General features: G+C 36.9%; 3 protein-coding genes across 3 annotated transcripts; all 3 read left to right on the top strand.

Moving 5' to 3' along the window:
- The first annotated feature begins 360 nt into the window (after positions 1 to 360).
- Positions 361 to 5,833, top strand: LOC130722161 (leucine aminopeptidase 1-like). Its single transcript, XM_057572809.1, has 9 exons — positions 361 to 1,021; positions 1,100 to 1,294; positions 1,761 to 1,986; positions 3,077 to 3,203; positions 3,322 to 3,417; positions 4,270 to 4,347; positions 4,692 to 4,752; positions 5,027 to 5,214; positions 5,505 to 5,833. Exons 1-9 carry the CDS (start codon positions 376 to 378, stop codon positions 5,631 to 5,633), a joined length of 1,746 nt encoding a protein of 581 aa, XP_057428792.1. The 5' UTR covers positions 361 to 375; the 3' UTR covers positions 5,634 to 5,833.
- Positions 5,834 to 9,874: 4,041 nt separating this feature from the next.
- LOC130722192 (6,7,8-trihydroxycoumarin synthase-like) lies at positions 9,875 to 12,019 on the top strand. The gene is made up of 2 exons (XM_057572848.1): positions 9,875 to 11,034; positions 11,286 to 12,019. The coding sequence occupies exons 1-2, from the start codon at positions 10,129 to 10,131 to the stop codon at positions 11,889 to 11,891; spliced, it is 1,512 nt and encodes a 503-aa protein (XP_057428831.1). The 5' UTR covers positions 9,875 to 10,128; the 3' UTR covers positions 11,892 to 12,019.
- Positions 12,020 to 14,693: 2,674 nt separating this feature from the next.
- Positions 14,694 to 17,194, top strand: LOC130726507 (serine decarboxylase 1-like). Its single transcript, XM_057577786.1, has 6 exons — positions 14,694 to 14,832; positions 15,051 to 15,251; positions 15,381 to 15,612; positions 15,746 to 15,939; positions 16,068 to 16,204; positions 16,434 to 17,194. Exons 1-6 carry the CDS (start codon positions 14,796 to 14,798, stop codon positions 16,995 to 16,997), a joined length of 1,365 nt encoding a protein of 454 aa, XP_057433769.1. The 5' UTR covers positions 14,694 to 14,795; the 3' UTR covers positions 16,998 to 17,194.
- The last annotated feature ends 1,413 nt before the right edge of the window (positions 17,195 to 18,607 follow it).

The following is an 18,607-nucleotide window of genomic DNA, read 5'->3' as shown; positions in this document are numbered from 1 at the left end:
CTCTAAGTTTGTAAGTGAGTTTGATTTTATTCATATGAGGAAAAATAATGTTTAGTAGCAGTAAAAACTGTTAAAAATGATCGCCACTACCCATCATTTTTTCTCAGATGGACTGAAATGAAACTCACTTGCAAACTCAATGACTAATTTGACTATTTATCATTGTTTTAAGGGGATACTTATGATTAAAACCGAAAACACATTTACGTTTAAAATTTATTTTTTCAATGTGGAAACAGCCATTAAATGTGAATTAAATCATTAAATGTGAATTAAATCCATCGGCGATAACGATGTCAAAGCCACCCGTCACGCAAACACTACACAATCACCCACCCAGTTGAACTTGACCCGTTACCTCACCATCCATAAATAATGGCATCCAGATTCGCAGCCACCTCTACTCTCACTCTCACCACTTCACTTCTCCTCACTTCTCCCTCTCGTCTCTTCCTCAACTCTCTCCCTCTCCCTCTAACCCCCACCACCACCACCACCTCCACCTCCCTCCTCCGCCTCTCCTCCACCGCCACCCCTCTCCGCAACCTCATGGCCCACGCCACTCTCGGCCTCACAAACCCCACCACCACCGAAACCCCTAACCTCTCCTTCACCGCCAAGGACCTCGACGTCGCCGAATGGAAAGGCGACCTCCTCGCCGTCGCCGTCACGGAAAACGACGTCGCCAGAAACAGCGACTCGAAATTCGAGAATCCCATCCTCAACTCGCTTGACTCCAAATTGAACGGTCTGTTATCCGAAGCCTCCTCCGAAGAGGATTTCACCGGAAAATCTGGTCAGTCCACGGTTCTCAGAATCGCCGCCGGACTTGGATCTAAGAGACTCGCCTTGGTTGGACTCGGCAAGTCCGCTTCCGGTCCTGCTCCGTTTAAAACCCTCGGCGAGGCGGTTGCCGCTGCTGCGAAGTCTGCTCAGGCTGCGCACGTCGCTGTTGTTCTCGCTTCTTCTCAAGGACTCTCTGCTCAGTCCAAGCTTAGCACCGCCTCTGCAATCGCTTCAGGTATTTGTTGCTGAATTCTGTTTTGTCACAATATGTGGTGTTGTTTTGTGAATTGAAGATGAGTTGTGTGTGTGGTAGGGACTGTGCTGGGGACATTTGAGGATAACAGGTACAAGTCAGAGTCGAAGAAACCGGCGCTGAGATCGGTTGATATTATTGGTCTTGGGTCAGGGCCGGAATTGGAGAAGAAGCTTAAGTTTGCTGGAGACCTTGCTTCTGGAGTTGTGTTTGGAAGGGAGCTTGTGAATTCTCCTGCTAATGTGCTCACACCAGGTTCATATCAAACTTGTATTGTGTTTAGTTCTAGACACACAACACTTGTATTATTTGGTAGTAATGTAGTATAAATGTATACAAGTGAAATGATAAATAAATTTCAACTACTCGATGAAATTGGCGAAAAATGTGTGTTTTGAAGACGAAACCATGTGTGAATTCCAGCTGACAAATTTGCTAGTAGAATTGGGAATTTACTGAATTTGCTAGTGTATGTGAACTTGTACAGTTGTAATAGTATAACGAAAGAGAGTTTACATGCATCTTAACTTGTTTCTGCATATTAACGTTGTAAACTTTAAGAGATTTAGAGTTATTCAGGAGTTTACTCGTGTGGGTAGTTCCTTGGCCTTTCATTATAGGCCTGGCAGCTGATTATTATTATTTTTTGTTCATTGCAACATGAATGGACACTTTTATTTTTCTAAGAATTGACTTGTCCTCGATGAATTGTTTGCCTCAGGGGTATTGGCTGAAGAGGCATCAAAGATTGCTTCAACATATAGTGATGTTTTTACTGCAAAAATATTAGATGCCGAGCAGTGTAAAGAATTGAAAATGGGGTCCTATCTGGCTGTTGCTGCAGCCTCAGCAAATCCTCCTCATTTTATCCATCTATGTTATAAACCACCAAGTGGACCTGTCAATGCCAAGTTGGCATTAGTTGGAAAAGGTTTGACTTTTGACAGGTAATTAATTTAAAACCAAGCTTTTTTGTATTCTAGCTACAACTCAAAAATAGAGTGATCAATATGAAGTGAGATTCTTATTGGTATGAAGTCATAGATTAATGGCTTTGTTTGTTATGGATATGATATTATGATTGACCATGTCGTTTGCTTCATTGTCTTCTTTCTATGCAATTGGTGCTGTGTGTGTGTGTGTCTGTTTTAAGGACAACAAAGCTCCTACCATGGAAGGGTTGGACCCTTAGTGGGTCTACTCAGAGAGTCTTACCTTGCACAACACACACAACACTTCTTGAGGTGCTTCAATTTTGGCGAGGTGTTGTATGCTTCAACCATTGAAGAGTATGGTGCACTATATATTGCTAGGAAGTAGAAACTATCTTGGAGTTTATTACCAATTAGAATGTTAACTACTTGACCATTGATTTCTATTTGTATTTTGAAACCATAATATAAGATATGCTATTTATGAACAATACTTCAATTTTGAGATTCCATTTCAATCTGCACAACCCATTTCTAAGCACTGAATATATTCTATTAAATTATGTATTCACTTATTTCTATTTTCTATACTTGATGGCTTAATTCTATAGATTACTTGTGCAAGACACGGGCTCCTTACTAGCTACCTCAATTACACTTCGTAAAGTATCAACTGGTCTATTTCTATCATGAATCATTTCATTACTAACTGTCACCTGATGTTCACATTGCATGTGAAGCACTTGTCCTTCACTTTGTGTGAAAGGAAATAACTTATCCCACTTATGATACTTATGGGAGTTATTGTGAAAAGAAGTGTTTTATTGGCTTTTCACCATAGAAGCAGTCATGTGAGGCCATATGATGGTTGTTTCCATTACGATTACAATTTATAGACAACTTGATGGGTTGGTGGCTATAGATAAATAGGATGATAGATCAATATTGAGTATGTTGAAAGTGATAGTTTGGAGGGGAAACCATTTTGAAGTGATAAATCTTTCGGGGGTGGGTGGGTAAAGTGTGATTTCTCCATTTTCTTTATTGTTTAGATATAATATAACAGTAATTTTTCTTTGTTCTTATTCTTTTAATTTGTTATCAGTGGTGGCTACAACATCAAGACCGGCCCTGGCTGTTTGATTGAACTCATGAAATTTGATATGGGTGGTTCTGCTGCAGTTTTTGGAGCAGCAAAAGCTCTTGGTCAAATCAAACCTCTTGGAGTGGAGGTTTGTCATTTATAATTTTATATCATTGTGGATGACTTTTTCCTTTTCAAAGAATAGTATTTAAATTTGTTGATTTGCGCAGAATTTCTGTTACCCTTCTAACTTCTTGCATGTGCAGGTTCATTTTATTGTTGCTGCTTGTGAGAATATGATAAGTGGAACAGGTATGAGGCCTGGAGACATTGTCACAGCTTCAAATGGAAAAACTATAGAGGTGAGGGTATATTAGGTTTATTGTTTTAAATTTTCACATGTTATTTAATGTGTATGGTATTGAGTCATAGTATTGGCCTATGCGGTTTTTTCATTTTTTTGCAATTAAACTTGTAATAAGTTCCGATTGTTCATTAGTTGAGTCTTAATCTTGGGATGGTGAGCTTGAGTGTGCTAGACTAGCCCAAATGACAGCATGAGTCTTGCGTTGGTTGGCAGAGTTAAAGAAAAGACGAGACTTAATTCCCTCTATTATGTTTATAAGCCATTTTTAACCAATTCATACAGATCAATAAAGTTTGTTAAAATTAATTAGTTAATAGTATTAAATCTATAAAAAATATTATAACGTATCAAAATTACCCATTTTAAAAATCCATCAATTCCATTAATTTCTTTTCCCACCTTAATTATCTCTTTCAACATCCTGTTAATTTCTCTCTGCACCTTAGTTATCTCTTTCATTCTTCTCCCAAAATATAGTGATTTATGTTTGAAAAATATAGCCGCCAGTATTGGAAAAAAACTCACTGGAAAGCGTGAAATAGTGAAACACAATTTATTAGAGATTAAGGGTAAACTTGAAAAAATTTATTTAATGCTTCATAGATTTTTTATATTAACTTGTATAAAGAAACAACTTAAGCTTCTTGGGCGACTTTATAAAGGGTGTATCAATAGAAGTAGGAAAAGTGGCGAAAGATGCAATATTTCCGCTATTTTTGGTTTGAAAAGAAAGTGAGAGGAAAAAAAGTGGAAGGAAAGATAGTAAAAGGAAAGTGAGATGATTTTTTAGGTTTTTTGGCGCTGTTTATTTGTGAAGAATATGACATTAACTTATTGTCCGGTGTAGGTTAACAACACAGATGCTGAGGGAAGGCTTACCCTGGCAGATGCTTTGGTGTATGCTTGTAACCAAGGGGTTGAAAAGGTATGCAGCTATGCATCTGAATCTTTTCTACATTCTCGTATTTCACAATGGGTTTGCTTGACCTTTAATATTCAATGTTTAATGTGTCAATTAATTATTTCATTTAACCATTCCAATTTGTCCTGCTGAACTAATTCAATTATCTGTTGAATATATATTATTTTCCTTGTTAATACGTACGGAGTAAACATCTACTGAACAAGTACTTTGTGACTTTTGTTTTTCACAAACATCTAGTGCATCTGTCATTTGGATTATGCAATCGTTATAAACAAGCTTACAAATTGTTAGGTGTGTAGCATGGTTTTAGAACTCTACTAACAAAATGATCAACTGCTTTTCAGATAATTGACCTGGCAACATTAACTGGGGCCTGTATAATTGCTCTGGGACCCTCAATTGCAGGTAACTTTTAAGCTTCAAGTTGTAAAGTATTGTGTATGAATTTTAATGACAATGTACCAATATTTTTCAAATCTCAAAATATGGCTCAACATCTACTTTGGCACTCGTGGGAGGAAGAGAAAAACATAATCTCTGGAAGATTCAGAACCTGAGAGAGATGTAACCAATAATGGGGGCTTTTCCACTACGCGTTTACATGGTTATTAATTGCTGAACTCATGCTATGAATTATTCAAGATCAAGTGATTACTGACGTTAAATATTGTTTTTAAAGGTGTGTTTACACCCAGTGATGAACTAGCAAAAGAAGTTATTGAGGCTTCAGAAGCGAGTGGGGAGAAACTATGGAGGATGCCATTAGAAGATAGTTATTGGGAGTCAATGAAATCAGGAGTAGCTGATATGGTGAACACTGGTGGTCGGCAGGGTGGTGCTATCACTGCTGCTCTTTTCTTAAAGCAGGTATATACTTAATGAATCATTTAGTTGTTTTGACTTTCTCCTGTGTTCCTCTGCTACATGTTGGGAGGAGGGTTGCATATGAACTGGACTGGATAATTTGTGACCTGTCTTGATTTGGAGGGATATTCAATGTATAAACTATTTTATAGAGGAACTTATTGGGAGGAAAAAAAGCTGCTTTGTTTTTATACTTACAATATGTGCTTAGTTTCTGACTTCTATGTGTAGTCATCAACTCCTCTTGCATATCATCTATGTTATGGTTTTCTAAAAGAATTGTGCTTTTGCAGTTTGTTGATGAAAAGGTTCAATGGATGCATATCGACTTGGCTGGTCCAGTGTGGAGTGATAAGCAGCGCTGTGCAACAGGATTTGGTGTTGCTACTTTAGTGGAATGGGTATTGAAGTACTCATCTTAAGGGCAGACTGGAATATTCAAATCTTGTTTAATCGTTGTTTTTCTGTTTTGGAGAGGTCAGTTATATTATCAGTTATGTTAGTATATTTTAGGCTAGCTACGTTTGAATCCATGGCACGTGATAAGAACAGAACCGAATGAAATATATAAAGGAACAGAATAAAATGAAATGTAATAAATATTCATTTCCATAGTTCTACATATTCACCTCTTCTTTTATCTATACTCATACTCATACATGTGTTCTCAAAAAGTACCCCCGACCTTTATGCTGGTAATTGTAATTTACAAAAATAGCTTTTCCACAATTTGCATTTTTTAATGGAAAATCAAAATACAAATGTTATGATAAAATAAAGTTTTAAAAATACAAAATACCATCTAAATACTTAATAAGTAAAATCATTCAAGTTTTTTAAAAAATCATTCAATTAAGTAAACTTTTTCTGAAAACAGTAAGCAAGTGTGACAATTAAAAGTTCAAATTTATAATTATAGATTTGTCAATATATTTCTAAAGTTGTATGTTTTTTTTTTTGGTACAGCGACTAAAAGAAACAAAACTAAGGCCTCACAAAGGAGACACCCGCTGCATCCGCAAGGAGAAGCAAACCCAAGGCTGCCACTGGCTGCTCAACCAACACCAAGGCTTCATTCTGACTCGCGCCATGCTTAGCTAGAAAATCTGCGCACGCATTCCCTTCACGCAAAGTATGACAGAGCTTCACCATCCAAGTCCTAGATATGAGATCCTTAATATCCCAAATCAAAGACGCATAAAGATGTCTGGAAGGAGGCACAGACAAAATAAGGTTCACAGCATCTAAAGAGTCAGATTGACACTCAACAACTCGATACCCTCGCTCCCACGCAAGAGTTAAGCCCTGATGGATTCCCAGTAATTCAAGATGAAGAATACACGCATCATCTCGATAGCCAAAGAAACCACCCATCCACTGCCCCTCAGTACTGCGGAAACAACCACCTAATCCACCACGACTAGGCACATCCCGGACGCTGCCATCCACATTAAGAACGACACTACCCGGAAGCGTTGGCAACCACTGAACCAATCTAGGCGATCCATGGTGACCTGTCTCCAGCCCTGTAAACGCGCTTACCACCTCCATGGCCAAGCTAGAGATGTTCGAATCAAGGACCCGACAAGGAAGCCACTGCATTTCCATACACCAGGTGTTGCGTCTCCTCCAAATCCACCAAAGAGTAGCCACCGCCGTAGGATCCGAGTTCTGCAACAAGCTACGAAGCCACACCTTGGAATCCATAACCGAGAACACGTTCCCCACCGTATCAAAGCCCAAACGCCTCCAAACGTCTTGAACCCGAGAGCAGTCTCTAAGACAGTGCAGCACTGTCTCATCCCCGGTATTACACAGCCGACACACCGCATCAGGCGACATTCCCCGCCGGAATCTGCACTCATTCGTAGGTAAAGCATTATGACACGCTAACCAGATGACGATAATACACTTAAGCGGAGCTTTGAGACGCCAAATCCAACCCCAACTCGACCCTGAATCCAAGGAGCCATGCCCTAGAATACCTCTGCTCTCTAGAAGCTAGTTATAGCCCGAGCTGGTAGAGTAATTCCCCGAGATGTGGCCCTTCCACCGCACCCCATCACACACACGCGCGGTGAGCCTAGCCGGAAACTGACGGATTAAGCTCCCTACGTGACCCGGAACCTGAGTCCACAACCACTCAAGCCTCCAAACCCCATTATCCAAGATATCCCTGATTCGAAGCTCGATATCATGAATATCCACAAACGGGACTAATTGACATAGCGGAACAGGGGAACACCAGGGACGGTACCAAAGCGATGACTGGCCATCCCCAACTTGAAACTCAAAACCCGAGTGGAATATATCACGCGTCTTCAAGAAAGCACGCCACACCGGGGACCCTGGTTTAGCCTCGGAAGATAAGAAACACCCTCCTGGAAAATACTTTGCTTTCATCAGACTCACCCACGGTTTCTCACAATCAGACACCAACTGCCACACCTGCTTCCCCAAGAGCGCAACATTGTGATCCCTCGCCTTCCTGAGACCAAGACCCCCACACTTCTTTGGCTGAGCAATACGATCCCAACCCACCAAGTTTATCCCACGACCATGCCTATCCTTCCACACAAAATTCTTCACCACAACATCCAATCTATCACAAATACCTTGCGGCACCCACACTTGGCTCATGCAATAGGCCGGCATAGCGGACACTACCGATTGCGTAAGGGTTAAGCGCCCCGCTCTATTCAGAAGCTTACTCTTCCAGCTAGCAAGTCTGCCATTTATCCTATCAAAAATATACTCAAAGTCCCTAGCGGTAACCCGACGTTGGAAGATGGGGAAGCCAAGGTACCGACCAATATCCGACGTAAACTGGATACCGGCAATGGCAGCTATACGGTTCTTCTTCTGCAAGCTCATGCCATTACAACCCAGAATTTTGGACTTAGCCTCATTCACCTTCATTCCATAAGCACGACAAAAGGTGTCTAAGAGGGTCTTCAAGAATCTCACTTGATTATTCCTAGCTTTCACGAAGAGGAGAACGTCATCCGCAAAAAATAAATGGGATAATCCTGGACCATTCCGCACAGTACAGATAGGATCCCATCTCCCCTGAAGGACTGCGGAAGATATTGCCGAGCTCAGCCTCTCCATACAAAGGACAAACAGGTAGGGAGACAACGGGTCACCTTGCCTCAGACCCCTCTTGGCGGCGAAAGTCTCACTACGCTCCCCATTCCAGAGAATAGACAATTGAGAAGCTGACACACACCTCATAATCAAATTAATACAAGCCTCAGGGAAACCAAAAGCCACCAAAGTCGCCTCAAGAAACCGCTAGTCAACCCGGTCATAAGCCTTCTCAAGATCAAGTTTAAAAACCAAATTACCCCCTTTTTTCCTAGCTTTCCGCTGATGATAGACAATCTCCTGAAGGGCAATCGCATTATCACTAGTGCTCCTCCCTGGGATAAAGCTACTCTGCATGGGGCTAATGATATCATTAAGAATGGGTCGGATCCTGTTCACCAGAATTTTAGTAATCAACTTGTAGAGGACATTGCACAAGCTGATGGGCCTAAAATCCTTATACGAAGCCGGACAGTCACACTTAGGGATAAGAACCACAAGAGTCTCCCCTAGCGCCGGATCCACCTGCTGCGTTTCAAACACCTTTTTGATGTACAAGAAGACATCGTCCCCGACGACATCCCAATAAGACTTATAGAAAGCAGCATGAAACCCATCGGGACCAGGAGCTTTATAGGAGCCCATTTGCTGCAGCGCCGCAAAGACCTCATCCTTAGAAACCTCCTGAACAAGAAGAGGGACATGCTCAGACGGAATGACTGGCAAATCCGGTGTGGGAAGACAAGTAGTGTCCACATCTACAGTACCTGCAAAAAGAGATTTAAAAAAGTCAATAGCTCCTTGTTGGAGCCTATCAGCATCATCACACCGCGACCCATCTGGAAGGATGAGACTTGTGATACGGTTCCTCTTCCTTCTGATAACAGTTTGAGCATGGAAGAAAGCTGTGTTTCTATCACCATATTTGACCCACTTCTCCCGGGATTTTTGGAACCAAAGCATCTCTTCCTGGGCTAGAATGTCACTATGCTCCTTCTAAAGTTGTATGTTACTAACTCACTTATTTTAAAAAAGTGCGAGTAAATTTGCAATTGTATCTAACTCTCTATAATATTAAGATTTAACTTACTTATTTAGGCTTTCCTAAAAGAAGTAAGTTAGAAAATTTTAATTTTGAGTATGTTAGTATATTACCCATACCTGAACTCATACTCACAACCTTTTGTTAGGATTTATCCATGCCTATTCCCATATACATCTACCGGATTTTACCTGTATTTTTTTTATGGGTAGCAAATCACCATCCCTAATATCAATCTTTCTTGTTGATTTCAGTGATCTCTACTAGATAGTATACCATAAAAAATGGTTAGATAATTTAGAAACTAACGAAGAACGAGAGATCGGGTATGAGAATGAAATAAAAGTGCTAAGATGACAACATTGATGATTATTTTTTAAAAAAGGAATCATGTTAAGTGTCTCACTTAATTAATTAAGGTGCCTACATAGTTTAAACTACAAAAGGACAAAAGAGATGACAGTCGCAGATTATTTTTCTTATGATTATGAGCCCAATCACATGGCGTACTTGATATAATTTTTATTGTGGCAGACTTAATTTGAAGAGATCATGAAATATACAAATCAAGGCATCATACTTCTAGGAAAAGAGCCAGTACTCCCAGACAAATAATTGGCCTGCAGAATCTGAAAATGAAATGGTTAGAAAACAAAAATCATCCAAATATTAAATTATAATTATCCCCTCAATTATTAAACTTACACTTGTACTTAAAAGTTGATGTGTAAATTGGTTTATGCGACCCAAAAAACAAGTTAAGATATTATATATCCCTAGCTACCTGAATGTGTCTGCAAAACTCTTCCACAATGGTGTCATTTCTTCACTTGCTCCTAGCTCTTCCACTCCTGATATTCTTCACTCTCCTGTTAAAGAAATCCATCAAGAAGAAACTTCCACTTCCACCTGGTCCAAGAGGCATTCCTATCATTGGTAACCTTCATCAACTTGACAGTTCAAATCTCCATTTTCAACTGTGGAACTTCTCAAAGATCTATGGTCCAATTTTTTCCCTTCGAATGGGGTTCAAGCGAGCCATCATTATTTCCACACCTAAACTGGCTCAAGAGATCCTTAATGACCATGATCTTGATGTTTGCACCAGACCTATGACACTTAGCCAGAAAATGTTTTCTTACAATGGGATAGACATGAATTTTTCCCCACAGTGGAAAGAAATGAGAAAAATTGCTGCCATCCATTTCTTCAGTGCTAAAAAGGTCTCTAGCTTTTCCCATGTAAGAAAATCTGAAGTCAAGAAAATGATTCAAAAGATATCTGGGCACGTTTCTTCTTCCAAAATCACAAACTTGAGTGAGATCATAATGTCGGTCGCCACTGCTATAAATTGTAGGATTCTTTTTGGGAGAACGTATGAGGAGGATGGAGCTGAAAAAAGCAGGTTCCATGGCATTCTTAATGAAGGACAGGCCTTGTTTCTTACATTCTTCATTTCAGATTATATCCCTTTCTTGGGATGGATCGATAAAATCACAGGCTCGCTCGCTCGTCTTGAAAGCACTTTCAACTCATTCGATGTGTTTTTCCAACAAGTCCTTAATGACCACCAAAATCCAAATAGGCAGAAAGATGCCGATGAGGGTGATGTAATTGATGCCTTACTCCAGCTAAAGAAGCAGGGCTGTCCCTTGATAGATCTCACCGATGATCAAATCAAAGCTATCTTAATGGTATATATATTCTTACATTTAGCACAACACACCTTTATCTTCTACATTATACCACCATCAATCATGAGACATCTATGAAACTTCAATGTTGTCATCATATTCAAAGCAATTTAATTCTCCATTTGTGACATGACTCAGAGGATACAAAAGACTTTTATTTTATTTAAAAAAATAGGAATTTCCTTGATTAGTTTTTTTCTTCTTCTTTCAAACTAGATTAGTTACTGAATACTCGTTCTTGCTAATCACAGGACTTACTTATGGGATCAATCGACACAAGCGTAGCCTCATCAGTTTGGGTGATGACCGGATTAATAAAGAATCCAAGAGCAATGAAGAAAGCCCAAGAAGAAGTTAGAAATCTCTGTGGCAACAAAGAGTTCATTGATGAAGATGATATTCAAAAACTTGAATATTTCAAGGCAGTGATAAAAGAGGCTCTCAGATTTTATTCACCGGCACCACTACTACCAAGGGAAGTCAATAAAAGTTTCATTATAGATGGGTATGAAATACAATCAAAGACATTGGTGTTTGTGAATCTTTGGGCCATCCATAGGTATCATGAGGCTTGGAAAGACCCAGAAGAGTTCTATCCTGAAAGATTTTTAGACAACAATATAGATTTTAAGGGGCGAGATTTTGAGTTGATTCCATTCGGTGCTGGCCGTAGAATTTGCCCCGGCATACAAATGGGAATCGCCACAGTTGAGGTCATAATTGCAAATCTTCTAAACTCGTTTGATTGGGAAATGCCTATTGGGATGATACGGGAAAACATAGATGATGAAGGGCTACCGGGACTTGCCCGACACAAGAAGAACCACCTCTGTCTTGTTGCCAAGAATTATATGTGAACTAGCACTCATATAATTATGCAATTTTAGTTTGGCCTACTATCATGATTATGAATTTGCTAAATGTATTGCCTATCCGTCTGTGTATAGTCCATTTATATTTTATAATTTAGAATAATCCATGTCAACTCTCCCTACTCTTTCTCTTCTCTTAAATCAAAGAACACCACTCAAAACATGTTATATTTATATGTTTGTGTATGCTTAAAAAAAATAGAAAAAAACAGAAATTTGATTATTTAATTTTTAAAACTATTTTGAGTAGCTTCTGAAAAAACCGACAATGGTTAAAGAGAGAAAAAATGATCACTTGAATTCAAATTCGCAATGTTAATGAAACGTGTTTTTAAACAGATATTTGATTATTTTTATCCTTACAAAAGCGTTTTTTTTTTTTTACCCAAACATGTTTATGAAACGTGTTTATTTATTTATTTATGTTCTTTAATGTAATTTCGTCTGAAAAAAAGAACTTATATAGTTTTTACAGTTTACTTTTCCTCTTGTAACAAAAAAAAAAAAGTTTAAAATTACTTTTTAAAGAAAAAATACTTATTATATTTGTTTAATAAGCTCCCAAAAATTCGCAGTTATTAATAGCAAAAAGCGTTTACTTGTAGAATAACCTCCGTTTAGCTGCCAAAATGTTGGTAGAATGAAATTAGTGGCTGATTGGTTGATGTTAGAAAATTGGCAGCAAATTTTAAAACATCGTAGCTATATATGGCAGTTAAAGTGCATGTAGCAATAGATATTTTGTTTCAATAGCAGGAAAATTTACAACTCCACAGGTAGCAATTTAGCCAAGTGTAAATGCCTATATAAAAAAAAGGTAATGTAAATTATTTCATGTTGAAGCTAATTTTAAACTCATACTATCTACTTGATAATAATATTTTTATTTGAATTTAATTTGTATATAGCTGATGTTAATTTAATTTTTTTTATATCAGAAAGATATTGCACCCGCCAAAGATCAATCCCCGAACCTCCCCCACCCAACCCACATGTCCCATAACTATTACCTCTTGAGCTATCATTCAGAGACAATATTATTTAATTTTAATTCATTTGCACATTTTTGTAAGTTAATGATCAAATTAATATTATTTCTAAAATTTTCTCTATCTCTGGAACTATTTCTTTTGAAAATAAAAAGGAATTTTAATTTTTTTTATAGGAAAATGTTAGTTGTTAGTAGATTAGTTATGGCCTGTTTGATTGCAGTTTTAGTTTTCAGTTTTTAAAATAGTTTTCAGAAACACTTTTAAAAACAGTTTTCAGAAGAAGAAAACAGTTTGAATGACATGTTTTCCAACATCTAGAAAACGGATATCTGAAAACTAAAAACTGAAACTGAAAACATCTTTTAGCTGTTTTGGTTTTTTAGTTTTAAAAACCGAAAGTGAGAACTGTTTTCAATTTTGAAAACAGGTCGTACCAAATAGGTTTTCAGTTTTTAAAAACTGAAAACTGTTTTAAAAACAGCAAACAAACAGACCCTTAGTGTCGCTAAATGATAGCTCAAGTGGTAAGAGCTCAAGACATATGGGTTGAGGAGGGAAATTTCCAGAGATCAATCTCTGGGGGGTGCAATTTATCTTTTTAATGTACTACAAAAGTAAATTAGTTTATTCACCAAGTTTATATCCCTTAATTCTTACCATATGAGCTAGTCCTGAAAATTTTGATGACAACTCGCTTAAGAAGGTCCACAACACCCCAATCAAGATAAATTGAAGACCCACCAGAATAAAGCCAAAAAAAAATTCAAAGCTAGCATGGACCAACTAAAATAATGGTGCATATCGTGCACCAACAGTAAAAATTTTAAAAACTCAAAATTAAATAATCCTCAATTTATCAAAATATCCCTTTCTTCAACCTCTCCTATCTCTTCATCATTCTCTCTTCTTGTATTTATCCATGGCGGCGGAGCCATTGCCAAAGTGAGTTCCGGTTCGCCAAAGGGAGTTCCCACCATTTTCTGTTGATATTAAATATGAACCGTTTAAACTTTTTTATTATATCCCATGGTCACAATTTTTTCTTCAAAATTTACAATTAGTGCTGTTCATGGATGGAGCATTAGAGACTAAAATCCATGCTTATAAAAAAAAAGAGACTAAAATCTATTTACTTTTATGATAACTTAAATCATTTTAGAAGTAATGTGATGATGTAGGCTTCCATCTATAAATTAAGAGAAATAAAACATAAGGTTCAATAATTTTTTTTCTTTTGAAAATAAATATTAGTTTAAAATTTTTAGGAAATTTGAAATGAAAAATATCAATGAAAATATTAATATAGTGATCTTATACATATTATAGAAATGGTTTTCCTATTCACCAAAATACATTATAGAAATTATATATATATATATATACAAATATTATAGAAATGAAAAATAAATGGCTATTCTTTAATCCAAGACATTTAATTTCATATTTCAGTTAGTGGCCAGTCAAATGTAGCTAGTGATATATATCCAGTTACAAATAGAACTAATAGAATCGACTAACTTTGACTCCTATATATATGTGTGTGTCATGTGTGTATAAATAAATAAATTAATGTTTTGTTTGTCTCAAATCTCAAATAAAACAGAGAAAACACATTTTAGTAACTGGTCAATACTCGACCAATATATAGAATATAGAATTGTAGATGGGAGGAATGGACCCACCAGCGTAAGGATTTTCCGGTTTCGGCGTACGTGCGGGGAAGCAGCAGTAGCAGTGTAGCACCTTATATATATATATATATATATAAGTGCACTCCAAAGTTCCAAACAACACACATAAACAGAACTGAAAATACAGTGTGAGGTACTTCACAGCTAGCTAGAGAGAAAGCAATACAGAGAGAAAGAAAGGAGAATTCAGATATATATTCAGAGACATGAAGGACATGATTCTTGAATCCCTTTTACAATCAGGTAAGAATTAATTCATTCTTCCCCTTCTGCATCCTTTTATTACTTGTTTCTTTTCTTTCCTTTTTTTTGGATAAAGTATGATTTGAATCTTTATATATAACACCTATATATAGTTATCTGTTTCTGTTTCTAATAAAGCTTTTATTTAGTTTTAATCCTACGAAATATTAAAACCATGAGATTTTAGTCTCTCATATCAATATCTTTTGACATTCCAGCATTCAAAGAGTATTTACATAAAGAGGTACCAAAAAACAACATGCCCTCAGCAGGAACAGAGAAGAATTGGGAAATTCAAGAGAATGAAGGACATATGAACCTTGACATCACCAAGTGCTTCGGGGAGTCACGTGCCAATTTGTCTAAAACAATTGCCAAATATGTGGTGAAGCTAAATCAAAACAAATCGCAATGTTTAGGTATGTTGTACTGTACTTATACATAGCATATGATTATACTTAAACTTTTTATATAAAAGCTTTTATATCGCAAGTATGTATCCACATTTGTGTGTACGACATTTTCACTAACGATATCCATCAAAGCAGGCTTCCCAGTTAATCAAGAATTTAACTATGACGCATTGACACCGTTGTTGCATTATCACTTAAACAATGCTGGCGACCCATTTCTCGGGAGCGGCTATGGTCAAAATTCAGTAGAATTTGAAGTCTGTGTACTTGATTGGTTTGCAAAACTATGGCAGATGGAGAAGGGGGATTATTGGGGATACGTTACAACCGGTGGAACTGAAGGAAATTTACACGGAATTTTAATGGGGTAAGTTTAATTTGTTGAATTTCATTTCTATATAGAATTTTCAAATTTTACTAATAACTAGAAATGAAGCCCTTAGAATAGGTTTATATATGTTCCAAACAAGATCACTAAATTGTGTGTTTACTGTATGTAGGAGGGAAAAATTTCAAGACGGAATTTTATATACCTCAGAGAACTCGCATTATTCATTATTCAAAATAGCAAGGATGTACAGAATGCAATGTGTAAAGGTCAACACATTAGTCTCGGGCGGGATTGATTGTGCTGATTTAAAGGCTTTACTTCTATTGCACAAGGACAAACCAGCTATCATCAACCTAAACATAGGTATGTTATCTATGATAATTTACTTTATGCACATCACACATAAATATTTTCCCTCAATATAACCCATCTACAAAAATATATGGACGCTTGACTAAATCTATTTTCCTTTTGTGTACTTAAATATATAGGAACAACTATGAAAGGAGCAATTGATAACATTGATCTCGTAATAGAAACACTTGAGGAATGTGGCTTTCCTCAGGATCGATTCTATATTCATTGCGATGGAGCTCTATCCGGAATAATGTTGCCGTTTCTTAAACAAGTGAGTGAAGACTATTAACCTAAATTCTAAGTCTAATCAAAGTATTACTTCGATGTCTCACATACGAAGAACAATGAGAAAGTGCAATAAATTGTGAAGAACTACACAAATGCTACATATAGATACGAAGTGCATACCTATATATAAAAGCATCTAACTTTTTTTTAGTATAAACATGATTCCTCGTTCAATATAACTCATTTTATAATATTGTCTGGATGATCTACAGGCTCCAAGGATTAACTTCAAGAAGCCGATTGGAAGTATATCTATTTCTGGCCATAAGTTCTTAGGATGCCCAATTCCTTGTGGTGTTATATTAACACGTTCAGAACACGTCAACGCTCTATCTAGAGATGTTGAATATATTGAATCAAGGGATGTCACAATCACAGGTAGCCGTTGTGGGCTTGCGCCAATCTTCCTTTGGTATGCACTCCAAGAAAGAGGTTTAATAGGACTTAAGAGAGAAGCACAAATGTGCATAACCAATGCGCAACACTTACTGGATAAACTACATGATAACGGTATTGGTGCCATGCGAAATGAGTTTAGTAATACCGTTGTGTTTGAAAGGCCTAAAGATGACTTTGTGCGAAAGTGGAATTTGTCATGTGAAGGAAATGTTGCACATGTGGTCGTGATGCAACATGTCACTATTGAAATGATAGACTCCTTTGTTAGTGAACTTGTTAACAAACGGACCATTTGGTTTCAAGATGGATTGCCTCCTTGCATTGCGAACAACATTGGTGGTGAAAATTGTGCTTGTGCAGTGCATTGCTCATTTTGACCGGGAAGAATGCTTTGTATAAGAGGGAAGAATGCATTGCCAAAATGGGTGTATTCATCAACCATTAGACTCTTTTTATTTTTTACAAATATTCATAGATTTTTTTTAAAGCAAAACAAAATTGTATTCCAAAGAGAATCTTGAGAACAATTCTCTCAACTGAGTATATTGAAGATACACCTGAAACTTATCTTGTAGTTACCTCTTTCAATTTAATTGGCAAAATCACGTACGGTGACAAAATTCAGTTGCAAATCCATAAAATTATTGTAGTATATGTGCTTTGGAATAATCACTTACAATCTGATTAATTTTTTATTCAATTTTAAAATTACTCTGTTTTAGTGAAAATAAACTGTGTATAAAATTTAACATAATATCATGTGTGATATGAGAGAATTCAAAATCAAATCCTTTATCGGCTTTTTCAAAGTTATTTGACCTTTTATAATTGAAGGAACAACATAATTGCAATAAGAGAAGTTATTTTTAATAAGAGAAAATAATTGATTTAGTGTAAATTTCTTTGAGACATGCATCCATTTAATCTATTTTTTAATTAAAATAAAAAAGAAATATAACTACTTAGATATGTGTGACATAATGTAATTGAATGTCAGTGTAAAACTTCTTTACACGGACTTTACATATTCATTCATCTCAATAGGAGGAAATGCAAATAAAAACAAGGCATTGTGCCCAAAATAAGGGGATTGTTTTTGTACACTACACTTTTACTTTTTGCACACTTTAGTACATTCTTTTACCAAAATACCCATACCCATTGATTTAAAAGAAACCAGACACCAGTTTTACTATTTGTCAAGAGCTTAATATCTTTTCTCATGCATTCTCTAATTATGTCTTGTAGTGATCATAGTAATTTTTTAACCTTATAGAAATGTTATATCCAATTTGATTCGCTTAATTACAACATGAATGACATGTTTTATTTATAGCACCTTAATTTCCTCATAACCACTATGCAATAATCACTTCTAAAAAACATGGAATAAGTAACAGACAAATTTTATCACAAAGTATTACAAATTCTGTCACAAACATGTTAGGGACGGAATTTATGATATATTATGTATCTTTTTTTGACGTCAAAATAGGAATATCATTGAAAATGAAAGGCCAAAACATCGGACCGAATACAAGAGGTAAAAAACAAAGGAAAATTCCCCACGCAAACCTCGTCTCCAAGAGACTCTGAATACTTAGCTATCGTATGAGCCACCTTATTAGCATCCCTAAACATATGACTTAAAGAAATATGAGTGAACAAAGGTATCAGGCCCTGAATCTTCTGGACTAGAGGATCTAGAGATATGAATTATGCCGAGCTTGATTATTGACAGCACGAATGACTTTCTGGGAATCAAACTCGACCTGCAGCTTAAAGTTTCCATGAACCAAAGCCAGCTTCACACCTTGGTAAACAACCATAGCCACTGCGAAATCAACTCCAAGCTCATGTTCACAAGACAGGGACGCTACCGAAACAACATCACCCTCCTTGTTACGTACCACCACACCATTCCGCCACCTATTGTTAATCAAAGCTGCATCAACATTCAACTTAAACCCATCATCACTCGGCGGTT

Source organism: Lotus japonicus, chromosome 6, assembly GCF_012489685.1.
Source record: "Lotus japonicus ecotype B-129 chromosome 6, LjGifu_v1.2".
NCBI lineage: Eukaryota > Viridiplantae > Streptophyta > Magnoliopsida > Fabales > Fabaceae > Lotus > Lotus japonicus.
The sequence above is the reverse complement of the archived record's forward strand: the minus strand, read 5'-3'. Positions and strand labels throughout refer to the sequence as shown.

Bases quoted from the DNA above. Each gene is read 5' to 3' on its own strand.
- LOC130726507 (XM_057577786.1), top strand. From the start codon at position 14,796: ATGAAGGACATGATTCTTGAATCCCTTTTACAATCAG. The intron at 14,833-15,050 runs GTAAGAATTAAT...TTGACATTCCAG, and splicing joins TGAATCCCTTTTACAATCAG to CATTCAAAGAGTATTTACAT. The intron at 15,940-16,067 runs GTATGTTATCTA...TTAAATATATAG, and splicing joins TATCATCAACCTAAACATAG to GAACAACTATGAAAGGAGCA.
- LOC130722192 (XM_057572848.1), top strand. From the start codon at position 10,129: ATGTGTCTGCAAAACTCTTCCACAATGGTGTCATTTCTTCACTTGCTC. The intron at 11,035-11,285 runs GTATATATATTC...TGCTAATCACAG, and splicing joins AAATCAAAGCTATCTTAATG to GACTTACTTATGGGATCAAT.
- LOC130722161 (XM_057572809.1), top strand. From the start codon at position 376: ATGGCATCCAGATTCGCAGCCACCTCTACTCTCACTCTCACCACTTCA. The intron at 4,753-5,026 runs GTAACTTTTAAG...TTGTTTTTAAAG, and splicing joins TCTGGGACCCTCAATTGCAG to GTGTGTTTACACCCAGTGAT. The intron at 5,215-5,504 runs GTATATACTTAA...GTGCTTTTGCAG, and splicing joins CTGCTCTTTTCTTAAAGCAG to TTTGTTGATGAAAAGGTTCA.